Source organism: Armigeres subalbatus, chromosome 2 (genome assembly GCF_024139115.2).
Source record: "Armigeres subalbatus isolate Guangzhou_Male chromosome 2, GZ_Asu_2, whole genome shotgun sequence".
NCBI classification, from domain to species: Eukaryota; Metazoa; Arthropoda; class Insecta; order Diptera; family Culicidae; genus Armigeres; species Armigeres subalbatus.
In genome coordinates, this window is record NC_085140.1 from 211,356,056 (window position 1) to 211,370,095 (window position 14,040).

General features: G+C 38.8%; 1 protein-coding gene across 1 annotated transcript; it reads left to right on the top strand.

Moving 5' to 3' along the window:
• The first annotated feature begins 1,079 nt into the window (after positions 1–1,079).
• LOC134211583 (pseudouridylate synthase 7 homolog) lies at positions 1,080–7,610 on the top strand. Its single transcript, XM_062688591.1, has 3 exons — positions 1,080–1,439; positions 5,424–7,006; positions 7,071–7,610. Exons 1-3 carry the CDS (start codon positions 1,186–1,188, stop codon positions 7,370–7,372), a joined length of 2,139 nt encoding a protein of 712 aa, XP_062544575.1. The 5' UTR covers positions 1,080–1,185; the 3' UTR covers positions 7,373–7,610.
• The last annotated feature ends 6,430 nt before the right edge of the window (positions 7,611–14,040 follow it).

Here is a 14,040-nt window from a genome sequence, read left to right on the forward strand (position 1 = left end):
AAAATCCCGAGTGTCTGGTCCCGGTTATTAGTTCCTGGTAGTAGGATACGATAGAGTTTAGTTTTAAGATTCGGGCTGTCAAGTAAAGACGTTTCCATAGATTGTACCCAGTTATCCTAAGTTATAGAAATATAAATCCATTCAAGAAGTCTGCCTGTAATTATTTAATAGTTGTACAATTACCACACTTCCGAATCGAACAGAATGCATGCTTTCTGTTGTGCATGTTAATTGACCAAAATAGTATCCAGCTTTCCACGCTCGGTAATGGCGGCTTGCTGCTGTGTAAAAATCAATCGGTCACTGTACTGTTTGACACTAGCTGGAGGAAAGCTCACTGGAGTTTCTGGGTGAGGGGAAGGAAAAAAAGGCCTTTTCGCCAGTGAGTTTTCCTCCAGCTAGTGTCAAAAAGTACAGTGACTGATTGATTTTTGCACACCGACAAGCCGCCATTACCGAGCGTGGAAAGCTGGATAGCCAAAGAATCGATTGAGCGAATAAAATTTTTTTACTGGGGTCGGGTTTCAGCCAATCTCACCAAGCGCCAATGAAAAATTACCCATTTTCTTGCAAAAATTTTCGTGTAGCAGATCAGATTGATCACAAATCGTATCAGATATTCTTCCACCCTATAACTGAGGATATTCTTCTACAAATGTATGAACGAATTGAAGTGAATAACTTTCGGTTTTCATTCTACGTACAAAATATCACAAGTCAGTCCAGAAGGCGCTTGGTGCGGTTTCGCTGAACCCCGACCAATTATTGTCTTGCGTCATCCCCGTCGTCCCCCTTGTTTTCATCCTCAAAGGAGTGCAAAAACCCACATTTTATTTCTACTCTGATCTATTTTAAAGTGGGAGCATTTGATACATTTTGCATCAAATTCAAATCACCCATCTTTTTGACATCGCAAGGTGCATGATTTTTATTACGGCAGGCCACATGAAAAGGCCTATTCCGGTTACCGTGTAAATGCCGGGCCGTGTCACTTTTTAATAGGCCTTTTTTAGGTTTTGCAAGCTTTCCAAGAAAATGGCAACTCTGGATTAATGTTTGACGCATCTTTGTCTTTATTTTTGTTTTCTCCCCACTTCATATCGTTTGCATTTTCTCTACCGGCTTGCACGTGTATTCCGGTTGTTGTAATTGAAAAAGTAAAACTTTTAGTTAAATACCTGAAAAATGGGCCGTGACCAGTTCCATCATCAGAATAAGTTCTCTGGGAAGCCAGATCACCGACGTCGAGGGGGATACCGCGGCCAGCCGTTCAAGAGCCGTGGTCAGCAGTCTGGGAGGGGAAGGCCCGGATCGTTTGCAAACAGCCGACCTCCCAAAGGTAGCGGTCCGGTTGCTGTGTCGAATGTTAAGGAAGACCAGGTGTTTATCACGGAATATGTGACGGCCGGAAAAGGTTTCCGAGGTATTCTGAAGTCCAGGTATGTTAAATTTTGTAATTGGCTTTAAGAAAAAAAAAATGGCCGTCGAAATATTTATGTCGAATTCGTTTTTAAAAAGTTCCAACCTAGGTTGGAACCAGTTCCAACCTAAGTGCTGTCAAAGTGTTTTTTTATTCGCTCAGGTTGGAACTAGGTTCGCACTAGTTCCAACCCCAAAGCTGGTGGGTTCGCACTGTGTTGTTTCACGGTTTCGCACCGGGTTCACCAATACATCTGTACTTGAACTGTCAAATCCACGTGGGTGGGTGGGACTGGGCGGAATAAACAAGCAGAAGGGAGAAACGAAAGTGTCTGTTTATTAAAATAAAATGCGCGCTGAAAATCTTTTTTTCCGGGAGTTTTGTGATATTTATTGTAGTTTTAAATGAAATTAATCCGGTACTGTTGTCTAGATTCAATTTTAAAAATAATTGTTACGGAAGTTATGTATTCATAAGTTCATTCAGGTTTTCCTGACAGATGGTGTCCTAAATTAGGTCGGTGAATAGAATTATGTAGTTTGGGAATTCCCCTTGAAATCCGTTCACAAAATCCGCTAAGAATTATCAGAAAAATATATTTGAGGAATACCGAATAGAATTATTTCTTATGCAGAATTTCTTTTGAAATTCTTCCAAAAACTTTTTCGTGGGTTTCAGAATTTTCTTCGAGAATTCTGCCAGAAATTACTTCAGAAATTCTTTCAGTAATTCGTTCAGTAATTCTTTCTTGAATTTTTGGCGATATCTTTCTGGCATTCCTCCATTTTTTTCCAAGGGATCCTTTCGAGATGAATGTGCTCCAGGAATTAATTTGGAAATTCCTACAATATAATTCCTTCAGGAAATCCTTCTGGAATACAGGAACTTACTCGAAGTTTCCTTCAGGAATTGCTCCGCAAGTTTCGTACATAAATTTCCCCGGAAGTACCTTGAGCAATTCCTCCGGGAGATTCTTGAAAATTGAAAATGCACGGGGCCCAAAATCCGGCGGAAAATTTTCCCGAGGTGTGAGGCTACCTTTATCAGGAGAGGTAGCGAGGAAAAAAAAATAGCGAATCCTGGAGAATTTTTATTACATGCTTCTGAGTGTTCTCCGAAAAAAACACTTTTGCAGAAATAGATGAATTTTTGTAAAATTGAAAATCTCTTTTAAATGAATTCTATACGGAATTCTTGGTATAAAAATGAGCACGGGTTTATTGAATGTAATTAAATAGGGGAACTGTTCCGATCTCCATCTCACTGAACATATATTCATCGCATCGGGAAACAAAGAAATGCAGCACCAATTTCGTCGCCTCTTTTTGTCAACATGCGTGCTCACTGCTGAGAAAAATCACAAAAATAATAAACAATCCAAATTCCTTTCCATTGCTTTGTTTTCGATGGGATGAATATCCGAGCTATGAGATGAATTACAGGAGCAGTTTCCCTATTTATATCCACCCAAAAGTAAATTTCACTATCCGCAAAAATCAGTACACGCACTTAAACATATTTATTTATCATGATCTGATTAGTCAAGGCCAACGCACTGCCAGTGCACTGGATGTCCTGGATCATATGTTTCGAATCAAAACAAACACGATGCTACGCACACCAACATATCCAATGACAGATGGAACTGAAAATGTTTTTTTATTCAGGGTTCGGGTTGGCACTGACCCAGGTTTAAAAACGAATTCGACATTAAGAAAAGTTTAAATTTTAGGTACACCCAGTATATTTTTTACACTGTTGGTATTTATTAATTTCTTGGTCAACCTAAACGTTTCCAACTTTTGAAATATCACTTAAATTTTCTTTGATTTTTTTCGTGGGGCGAACTCATAGTTTCATTGACGTTAAAGGTCATATTCGAATAAAACCCAACGTGTAAAAAAAGAATCGGGTGTACCTCACTCATTATGTATCTTAGAAGTAGGGTAGATGACCACTAATTTTAGAAAAACGGGGGAGTCCATATGGCATAATGCCGTTTGGAATTATTTGGCATTACGACTTGAATGTCTGAAGGCAATTTGGCATAATGACCATTTATCATAATGTGTTGGGTATCTCGAGGCCATTTGGCATAATCGTTGAAGAGATGTATCCAATACAGTAAATCGGTTGGTATAACGACCATTTGGCACAATGCCCACTACAAAAAAAGTTAATCGTATAAATATATGATTTCCACTTTAGCACGCATTTGCCCGGTATAAACAAAAGAATAGATAAGCCCAAGATGAATATACCACTAGGTGTTCCAATCTGCCAAATTCACGATTCAGCCATCCTGGATTTTAGTATGGGAGAGCCAGCCGGTTTGTTTTCGTTTTGCACTGAAAATGAATTTTTCACCCCCGCTTTCTTCTCTTCCACAAACTTGGCAGATTGTAGCACCTAGTACTGTATTCATCTTGGATAAGCCTTTCTTTTAAAGTACGCATTTTGCCGGAAGGCAGAAGACTAGATAACTCATTCTTCAAAAGAACGCATTCTTAAAAAAACGCATTTGCCCGGAAAAAGTCGAAGCGTATGGAGCGATTCCAAGCAACAGCATCAAAATTTAAGAAAATTTTTAATTCATGATTTTCTATTGAGTTGAAACTTTGCACAGTTTTTCAATTTCATCTAAATCGTCATTTTTCGATATCAAATCTTCATATTGAGTCACGACTAACTTTTCAAAAGGGTGTATGTGAAAATGGTTCAAAAATATTTAAAAAGCTGCACAGCAAAAACGGAATGTTCGATTGTTATGATTTTTTCAGCAAAGTTAGACAACTAAATGGTGATTCTTAAGAAAATGTGTACAGTAAAAAAAATTTTTGCCTTTAAAAATATCATTTTTGTCACAAAAACTCAAATATCTCAAAACCCTATCTTTTTTCGAACGTAATTTTTTTAGGGAAAACGGTCCATTATATTAGCTATCTACCATAAAAATTTGGTGATGGTAAACTAATGAACAAAAAAGTTATGACATTTCAAACATTTCACAATTTTCACATATAGTAAACAAAAAAAAATTTCCGTGTATAAGAAGAAGTATAATCATGATCAAATCGTTTTCCAGATATGGCCAGTGCTATCGGCAGGTGCCTTGCTACAATAGATGGTAGTATCATCATCATCATCATCATCATCACGATCAGAATTTGCTTGGTAGAGTTCTAATCAAGATGAATACACCACTAGGTGTTCCAATCTGCCAAATTCATGATTCAGCCATCTTTGATTTTTGTACGGGAGAGCCAGTTGGTTTGTTTACACGCCCGTTCCAAATCACTCAGAGACTGAGTGAAATTGTATTGCCGTCTCTTTTTTTCTCACGGAAATCTCACTCAATTTTCGTAAAAAGTGGAACTACTCAAATTTTGAGTAGTTCCACTTTTTACGAAAATTGAGTCTTTTCCGTGGGAAAAAAGAGGCGGCAATACAATTTCACTCAGTCTCTGAGTGATTTGAAACGGGTGTGTATGTTTTGCACTGAACATGAATTTTTCACCCCCGCCTTCTTCTCTTCCACAAACTTGGCAGATTGGGACACCTACTAGTGTATTCATCTTGGTTCTAATGAGCAGATCATTTTTCCGTTCGAAGCACGCATATGCCCGTAAAATGACAAGAGTAAATTACTGCTTATTTGAAAAATCACATTTTTTAAGAATGAGGAAATTAGTACATTATTTTTTCATTTAAATAATGAATTATCCGGAATTAGGCGAAAAAGTAAATTACTCCTCAGAACACGCATATTCCCAGAATAAGGCAATAAGACAGACGACTTTTATAAAGCACGCATCTGCCTAGAGGTTTTAAATTTCTTCTATTTTTATGGCAAATCGTTATACCAAATGGCCCTAAAATCATTATCACTATTTTTCTTTGTTATGCATTATTCCAAATGGTTTTTATGCCAAATGGCATTATGCCATTTAGGTAGCACCTATTTATGTATAACACATTTATAACAAGTCATTTTTAATTTCAGATTTTCAGATTTTCAAGTAAACGAAATTGACTGCGACGGAAAGGAAGCTATTCTGACGGATCTTGAATTACCAACCCCACCAGTGAGTGGGGATAAAATGTCAACCGAAGAAGCAGAACAGGAATTGTCGCGACTCATCTCACAGGAAGCCGTCGAAAAGATCCAAAAACTTACTGAGATCAAGGGGAAAGCTAACGATATCGTTGAAGTGGACGTAACAGAAATGACGAAGGAGGACCGCGGTAGGATCCACAGTAGTTCCAAGGGCTTGTTTGGAAAGGCCATCGTTGGATCGACCGTAACGAAAAACGATAAAAAGTACATCACCTTTGCTGCGTTCAATAAGTTCCAGAAAGTGGATCGAAGAGAAAAGTGGCTATGGCCACACCGTTTTGTTCATTTTCTTCTGCACAAGGAGAATGAGGACACGATCCAGGCGACTTCGCAGCTGGCAGAATTGTTGAAATGTTCTCCTTCGGCATTCGCTTATGCCGGAACAAAGGATCGACGTGCAATAACGACCCAGTGGGTCAGTATAAAACAGTTTGATCCACGAAGAATTGCGGCGGCCGCTGCTAAAATAAAGCAGCTCACTGTTGGCAACTTTTGCTTCAAACCTGAAACGCTGAAACTGGGTCAGTTACGTGGAAACCGATTCCGGATAGCATTGCGTCAGGTTTCCGCCGAGGAGTCGGCCATTCGAGAGACGATGGAAAGTTTCCAAGAGAAAGGATTCATCAACTATTTCGGTTTACAACGATTTGGCAATAGTGCCACGGTGCCAACGTACAAAGTCGGCATCGAAATTCTGAAAGGCTGCTGGAAAGAGGCATTCTACTTGATATTGAAACCACGTGAAAACGATCATTGGTATATGAAGGCTTGCCGGGAGGAGTACGAGAAGTCGCGTGACCCCGAAAGAGCTCTTGACAAACTAAGCTTACACAACAGGAGCATCGAGAAGCAGTTATTGACTTGGCTTGTGTCGCATAAAAATGATTACAAATGCGCTCTAGAGCAAATACCCAGGAATGTTAGGCTGTTGTATTGCCATTCGTATCAGAGCCTTATTTGGAACAGAGTAGCAAGTCGGCGATTGAAGGAATTAGGACATCGACTGATTCCAGGCGATCTCGTCTATGTCGACAAAACAGTTGAAGCTGAAATGGCGATTGAAGATGGTCTAGTGGAACAACAAGACAACGTTATCGACGACACCCCGGAGAAGTCCACAGACACATCTTACTTCAAAACGCTTGTCAAGCCTCTTACCGAGGCCGACATTGCATCGGGACAGTACACTATTTTCGACGTCGTTTTGCCTCTTCCTGGACACGATATTACTTATCCTGCCAACGAATGCGGTCAGTGGTACGAAGAAATTCTAGCTGAAGACGATCTTTCTTCGGAAAAACTAAAAGGACAAACTAAAAAGGAATCTCTAGGCGGTGCCTATCGGAAAATGATGATTAAGCCGGGAAACCTTCAATGGAAGTTCACCACATATAATGATGCAAAAGAGACGCTCATTTTTTCCGACTTGGAAAAGTTAAAAGGAAAGAATGAACCGGATGCAATTAAAGGTGAGTGTTAGTTTATTCGATACTGAATTCAGTACATTATGAAACCTGTTTTTAATATCTGTAGATGCCAGCAACAGAGCATTGATCCTCGATTTCCAGTTGCCCAGTTCAACGTATGCTACGATGGCTCTACGCGAGATCCTCAAAGCCGACACGTCAGCTATCCATCAGCGTACGTTGGAGGAAGAACATTCGAAAAAATCGGATGAACCATCATCTGTTTCCGTAACACAAGTGGACAAGACTATTGAAACACCTGTTTTAGAAGAACCTGAAACTAGGACAGATAATGGATCTCCAAAAAATGTCGTTACACAGCAAGATGATGAAGATAAGCCGATAGCGAAGAAAGCAAAACTGGACTAGACATTGCTCATTCCGTTAAACCTCGAAGAAACCCACGGCGGAAATGCGGAATACTGAACCACTAGGTGGGCTCGAATGGCGTTAGAAAGAGGTAAGTGTAACAGCCACTTTCTATACGACTGCTCACAACACTATCGAGGATTTACGTTTATTATATTCGAGTACTATGTATTGTAAAAATACGACCTAATTGAATTTTTTAAAGTGATATACTTTACTTGATGACATAAAAATATAATATTTCGTATTTATTCGGTACGTTTTTCTTCGATGACTGCCTTAACCTGGTTTTTAGCATAAACTAGGTTTTTTCAGACGTAATGTAGGTTGTTTATGAATCAGCTATGAATTTATTTTTCTATTTAAAAATCCAATACGTAAGAAAGTAGCATCATTTTGTGTCATGGCCCTTTCCAGACACGCTTGTGGCCTCTTTCAAAGAAGGTTAAATCTTTAAAAAATAATCTTATATAATAATTCATATTAAAAGGGGTTATACAAAAATGTTGAAATATGCAAAATGTTGTCAAAATTCAAATCAGCATAACTTTGTTTGAAATAATCGGAATTTGATAAAACCGAACGGAATTATTCTGCCGTGAATCGCAGTCCCAGTATATGGCGTCCATATACAGATGGGACTGACCTGCGATACACGGCAGTATTATACGCAGAAACTTTCTTAGTATTTTGTCCTCATCCTAAACATCATATCGGTTTACGGGCACCTGGTATGTTTCTGGTTCCTCGGGGGTTAAGGTGATCGGGGCAATATGGGCCACCTAAGGAAATCGTTCCGAAAAGCGCTGAAAATCTCAAAAAATCATTATTCAAATGTAGTTGACTTATACTAGGGAGTGTTACCTTTCATATTACGTCGATGAATGGTGAAAATGTGTTTGGAAATTGTTGGAATGCACTTTTGAAAATGTATTGATTTCAATGTGTGTTCCGGACTATACGGGGCAATATGAGCCACCATTTGGGGAAGTATGGGCCACCCATTAAAAACGTTTTTTGGGAGAGAAAAGTGTGGTACTATGGAAGAATATGACAGTTTAGAGTATTCCATACCAAATAAAATTAATAAACCGCACAGCAGAACATAAAACTGCCAAGAGAGCCGCCTTAAGGAAATACACTAAATACCGGACGTTTTCCTTAAAGGATCACTACGTCAGACTCAACAACGCATATAAACGGGTCAGTCGTATATGCTATTCCCGATATCAAAGTAAGATCCAAACCAATCTCAAAACGCTTCCTGAACTGTTTTGGAATCATGTCAACAAGCAACGCGGGGAATCTGGCCTACTTTCCTCTATGACATTTCAGGGCGAAACTGTATCATCAATGCAGGAGATCTGCAGACTGTTTTCGCTAAAGTTTGCTGACGTTTTTACCGATGAACAGCTTACCGACAACGAAGTACATAACGCAGCAGACAATGTTCCCCTAAATGGCCATGTACTAGATGTTATCGACATCAGCGAAGAGATTGAGATCTCCTCTGCTGCATCAAAAAGTCATCGATCAAACCTGGTCCTGATGGTATTCCGTCCAATTTCCGAAAAGACACATTTCCAGTTTGCAGTATCCGTTGCTCCTGTTTCGGCTTTCCTTATCCAGTGGCATCTTTCCTTCATGTTGGAAGATTGCACAAATGTCTCCTGTGCACAAGAAAGGGAACAAACGTGACGTGGACAATTATCGAGGAATAACTTCGCTGAGTGCAATATCAAAACTGTTCGAACTCGAACCACAGCAAGCAGTATCTGTTTGAAACTCAGCATGGATTCATAGCCGGTCGCTCCACTAGTACTAATTTATTGTGCCTTACATCTTTCATCGCGAACAGCATGACGAAAAGAGCTCAAACAGATGTCATCTACACAGATCTGTCAGCTGCTTTTGATAAGTTAAACCACTGCATCACTATCGCCAAATTAGACAAGTTAGGAGTAAATGGCACTCTATTGGAATGGTTCCGATCATATCTATCCGGCCGCAAACTAACGGTTGCTATCGGCGAATGCAGATCTGATTCCTTCGTGGCTACATCGGGAATACCCCAAGGAAGTCATTAGTTGTCTTCCTACTATATTTCAATGACGTGAATTTTGAACTAGAAGTTCCCCGCCTATCGTATGCTGATGACCTGAAAATGTTCTTGCAAATCCAATCCATCGACGATTGCTATTTCCTTCAACGTTAGTTAGAATCCTTTGCCAATTGCTTCAACGTCAACCGTATGATAGCCAATCCGGCAAAATGCTCGATGATCACTTTTTCTCGGATTAAACATCCCGTTAGATTCGACTACACGCTTTTGAATACCAGCATAGAACGTCTGAGTCATGTCAAAGACTTGGGCGTAAAAACGGTGCCGAACGAATTGAGTCCGTGCAACGACGCTTCCTACGATTTGCTCTGCGAGACTACCGTTGAGAGATCCATTACGCCTGCCAAGTTATGAAAGCCGCTGTCGGCTTATCGATCTGGAGCCGCTAAGAGAAGGCCGTAACACCGCTCGAGCTGTACTTGTTGCAGACGTTTTGCAAGGCCGAATAGATTGTAGTAACATTTTGGAACAGATTAATATTAATATACAGCCGAGAACACTTGGCAATAACGCTATGTTAAGAATGCCATTTCGTCGGACTAACTACAGTATGAACGGTAGTATTGAAGGATTACAGCGTATATTCAACAGGGTTTCTACAATATTCGACTTCAACCTGCCTCGTCAGACGGTGCGTCGAAGATTCAAAGAATTTTTCACATCGCAATAGATAGTTGTTTTAGTGTTTGTGTCCATTTTTTTTAAAGTTTTTGACGATATGTATAGGTACTTATATTTTTTTTATTACCATCATTAGGACATAAGTAGTCTGTTGATGTAGGCCTTAAATAAATAAGTAAATAAATTAGCAGCGGACCGAATTGATTTGCCACTCTTCACCGTTTGAATAGCCCTATTTCAATTGATCAATAGTCATTTCTGTTTCGATCGCATTAATCCGGTGTTGTAACTTTTCCGTAATGAATCTTACATAGATGATAATATTCTTGTATTTGGCAACTGAATTTGTTCGCATATTCAGACCTGATATCTTGCTCTGTGCAGGTATGCCCATATTGCCCAGTAGACAGTGGTTTTGGAATTTTTTTTTTGGTAAGTTCAGATTTGTATCAGTACAAACATGTGTGCACAATATTCAATTATAATAGATCTTTTGATTGTGATGTATTTTTGGCCTGTATTTTAAACAGTTTTGTGTCAAATCTTTATTTATAAGCTTCAAATCTTATAATAATTTTGCACACGCTGCTTTTTTTTAATCTTTATTAAAGTGTTTTTTAAATCTTTGCACATTTACATTTACATTTTCAAGTGTATTTTCATGTTCGAATTGCATTTTGATGCGATTTTAACGTTGAGGCATATGTGGAGCATTCTCCTAAAGATCATACAACTTTTGCATGATAAAATTTGTCAATAAGCTCAAAAAGAGAGTGGCTCATATTGCCCCATATGTTCATATTGCCTCTACTGCCCCTATTTAAAAAATGCATTTTTACGTTTGACAATCAGAATCTTAAATTGGATACCGTCACAAAATCATGTAGGATTCTGAACTTTAATAGCGGCTGTATCTTACAATGGACTTTTGGAAATTTATGTATCAATCGACTTAGAAACTCTCCACCATTTTGCTAATTTCATTGAAACTGTTCCGTACGAAATTACTTAACCGTGTACGCGAACGCAATGTGTGTATGTGATTCACCAGGAAGCGAGAAGGACAAAAGAGAAAATTTAGAAAGGGCGCGAAAGCACGCGCAACGGAAGAAGAAGAACATTAGTACTGCCCAATGAGAGCTTGAAGTAGCTCGAAGTTTCTCCCTGTCCTGATTTGAACTTCGACAAAATTTTGCCTATCTCAACCTTTTTGTCTAACCCCTGTACAGTACATTATGTGAAAGATTTTTGATTTAAAAGGTGTATTGGAGGTAACCACTTTCCCTTCGATGGAATGCGAACCCACGACCCTCAGTACGTTAGACTGGTGCTTTAACCAACTCAATTTTTTTATAATGCTTGCCGCGGTATAATTCATTAGTTTTGTAAATCAACTTCAGCTCACGTTTCAGACGCATTTACTTTCTCCGATACTAATTCCTTTTTCTGCTTTCTCAATGCATAAGGACTGTTCAGTTTATAAAGAGGACACTTTGTATTGTCGATGTTTTTTAAAGCATCAATATTTTTAGAAATCTGTTTTTTTTTCGTTGAATATATTATCTGTCCTTCTAGAAATGAAATCCAATTATGGTGGTGGCTGGCCCAATTATTACTTCCGGTCTTTTACTATACTTAGTATAGTAATAGTCAAGCATTCGTTCTACATATTACTAATATGGGGGTAAGCGTGGTGAATTGTTATAGAATTTAAAAAGAAAACGAATGCTAAGACCAAGTGCCACTGGATGACTCCAAACGGGCCAGTATAATGTGGGGTAGTCAGGGTTTAACTAAATTAGCTAATAGTATAACTTATTTTGCCACGCACCAATTTCAGTATAATTTGTTTCTACGAATCAAATTCCTAGAAGTTAGGTTTTCAGCATTACTTAGCGCAAGAGAGGGTTAAACTCTGCGTTAAACTGAATTTTATTCGCCAATTCAGGGCGTTATCATGAGTGATCAGCACTCATGGAACACATCGTTTAACGCGAATGTCAGCCGGGTTCGATCAAAAGTGTAAGATTTAGTGTAATTAGTTTCATTATTTTTTATTTTAGGCATCAAACGTTAGGAGCATGTTTTCAGCGTCGCACAGCCTAGGAGAGGTGTAAGCTCACAACGGTATAGTGTAGGTCGTCCTCGATTGGGGTCCTGTGGGTCGCATGTAGTGGCTGTGCTCGGGGCAGTTATGTGTTGAAAGCGGTTTCGGGGCAGTTAGGATTGAGTTTTAATATAAACAGATGTAGGATTGAACAAAGTTATAACCTTTAAGGTTCATATTGTGGAGACTATTGACAGCCAAAGCGTTGAGGATAAGCTTTTAGTTAGCAACTGAATTAATTTATCCGATTTGGAATCCTAGATTGAATAGTAGGTATATATGGACAATAATAGAAACTATATACAGTTATCAATTATCAATTTATTAAGTATTGAGGATATGTTTTTGGTTAAGTTGAGTATCAGATGGGCATTAATAAGACAGAATTATTAGAACTGTATTTTTGTCTTTGTAGTATAATTAATTACTTACTAATGTTTTGCGGGCCGGCGAGTGAAAGCGGCCCAATTCTTTTATCTACCTCTTTCCAGACGACCAGTGATGAAGAAAATCTTATTGTTCCGGTATCATCAGTGGTATTCATATTCATAACAACCACCGTCAATACAGGAAGTCTGTGTTCACAACGTGATTACTTCAAGGACAATCCCAACATCTTCTGTGAATTGCAGATAAGTATTGCGTTTATATTTTAATTGCACTGAGCTCGTTCTAATCTGATCGATGAATGAATTAACTTGTCACTAATCAATATCATTAGTAAATTTAAATATTCCCGTAGATTAGAAAAGCAAGTGCATATATTTCTATTTTATGGCAACATATCACAGCGAAACGGACCCTTGGGAGCCTTAAGTAAGATCTCGGTCCGGTTGCATCTAAGGAGATCTTAGTGCAGTGCACACCGGACGTGTTGCCCAGTAGACGTATCGCTCAGCGGTATTTAAATACAACGCAGATAGGCTATGGTCAGAGGGTGCGTTGATATTACAAGATTACAAGATTCTAGAAATGAAATCCAATTATCAACGGAATAATTCCTTCTCAGAAATTTGCGATATTCATAAAAATCTCAATTTATTGGATTTCAACAGCTCCAAACGTTTATTTTCCGTTTTCGGGCTGCCACAGGCTCTACTGTTTCTGGTTATCGACAAATCATTCACAGTGCTTCTCTTTCTGATCTTCTTGATGATTTTGTTAACATGCCGATTTACATGTATTCTACAAACTGTCAATTTTGCTTATAAAAAATTCTATTGGGAAACTTCTGTTTACTCGAAATTTGAGAAGCTTCAACAATAAGCGCCATTTTGTTGGCTTTGAACTGTTTGATCTCTTTTCAAAAATAACAGTTGATTGACAGTATATTATAATATACGATAAAGCAAACTCCATCCAAATTGATCAAACTGTCTGTTTAATATCGTCATGTAAAAGTGTCCTCTCAATAAACTGAACAGGCCTTAGAGACTTGAAAGCAAATTTGGATGAAACTCATTTAAACGTACACCGAAGCAGATTATATTTTCTGTCAGATAAACCCTAATCAATGTACAACCCTAGCCAAGGTCACGGGGGTTGACGGTACTGAAGATAATATTCATCTGTGCATCATATCACATTTGGAGCACTTCAGTGCGCCTCTAACGATTCACAGTGGATCGGCTGCTTTGCAGACTGAGCCCCTGATCGTATGTCCCGGCATACTTATCAGGTATAGCTCTTTACATGGAGGATCCGCTAGGGCTCATTAGCTCAAGGGCTCAAGGGGTCGGAAAATTAATCAATTTCTCGTCAACTGGAAGTAGCGAAGCCAACGCGTGGCCATAGGTAGGATAGGATAGGTTGTAATAT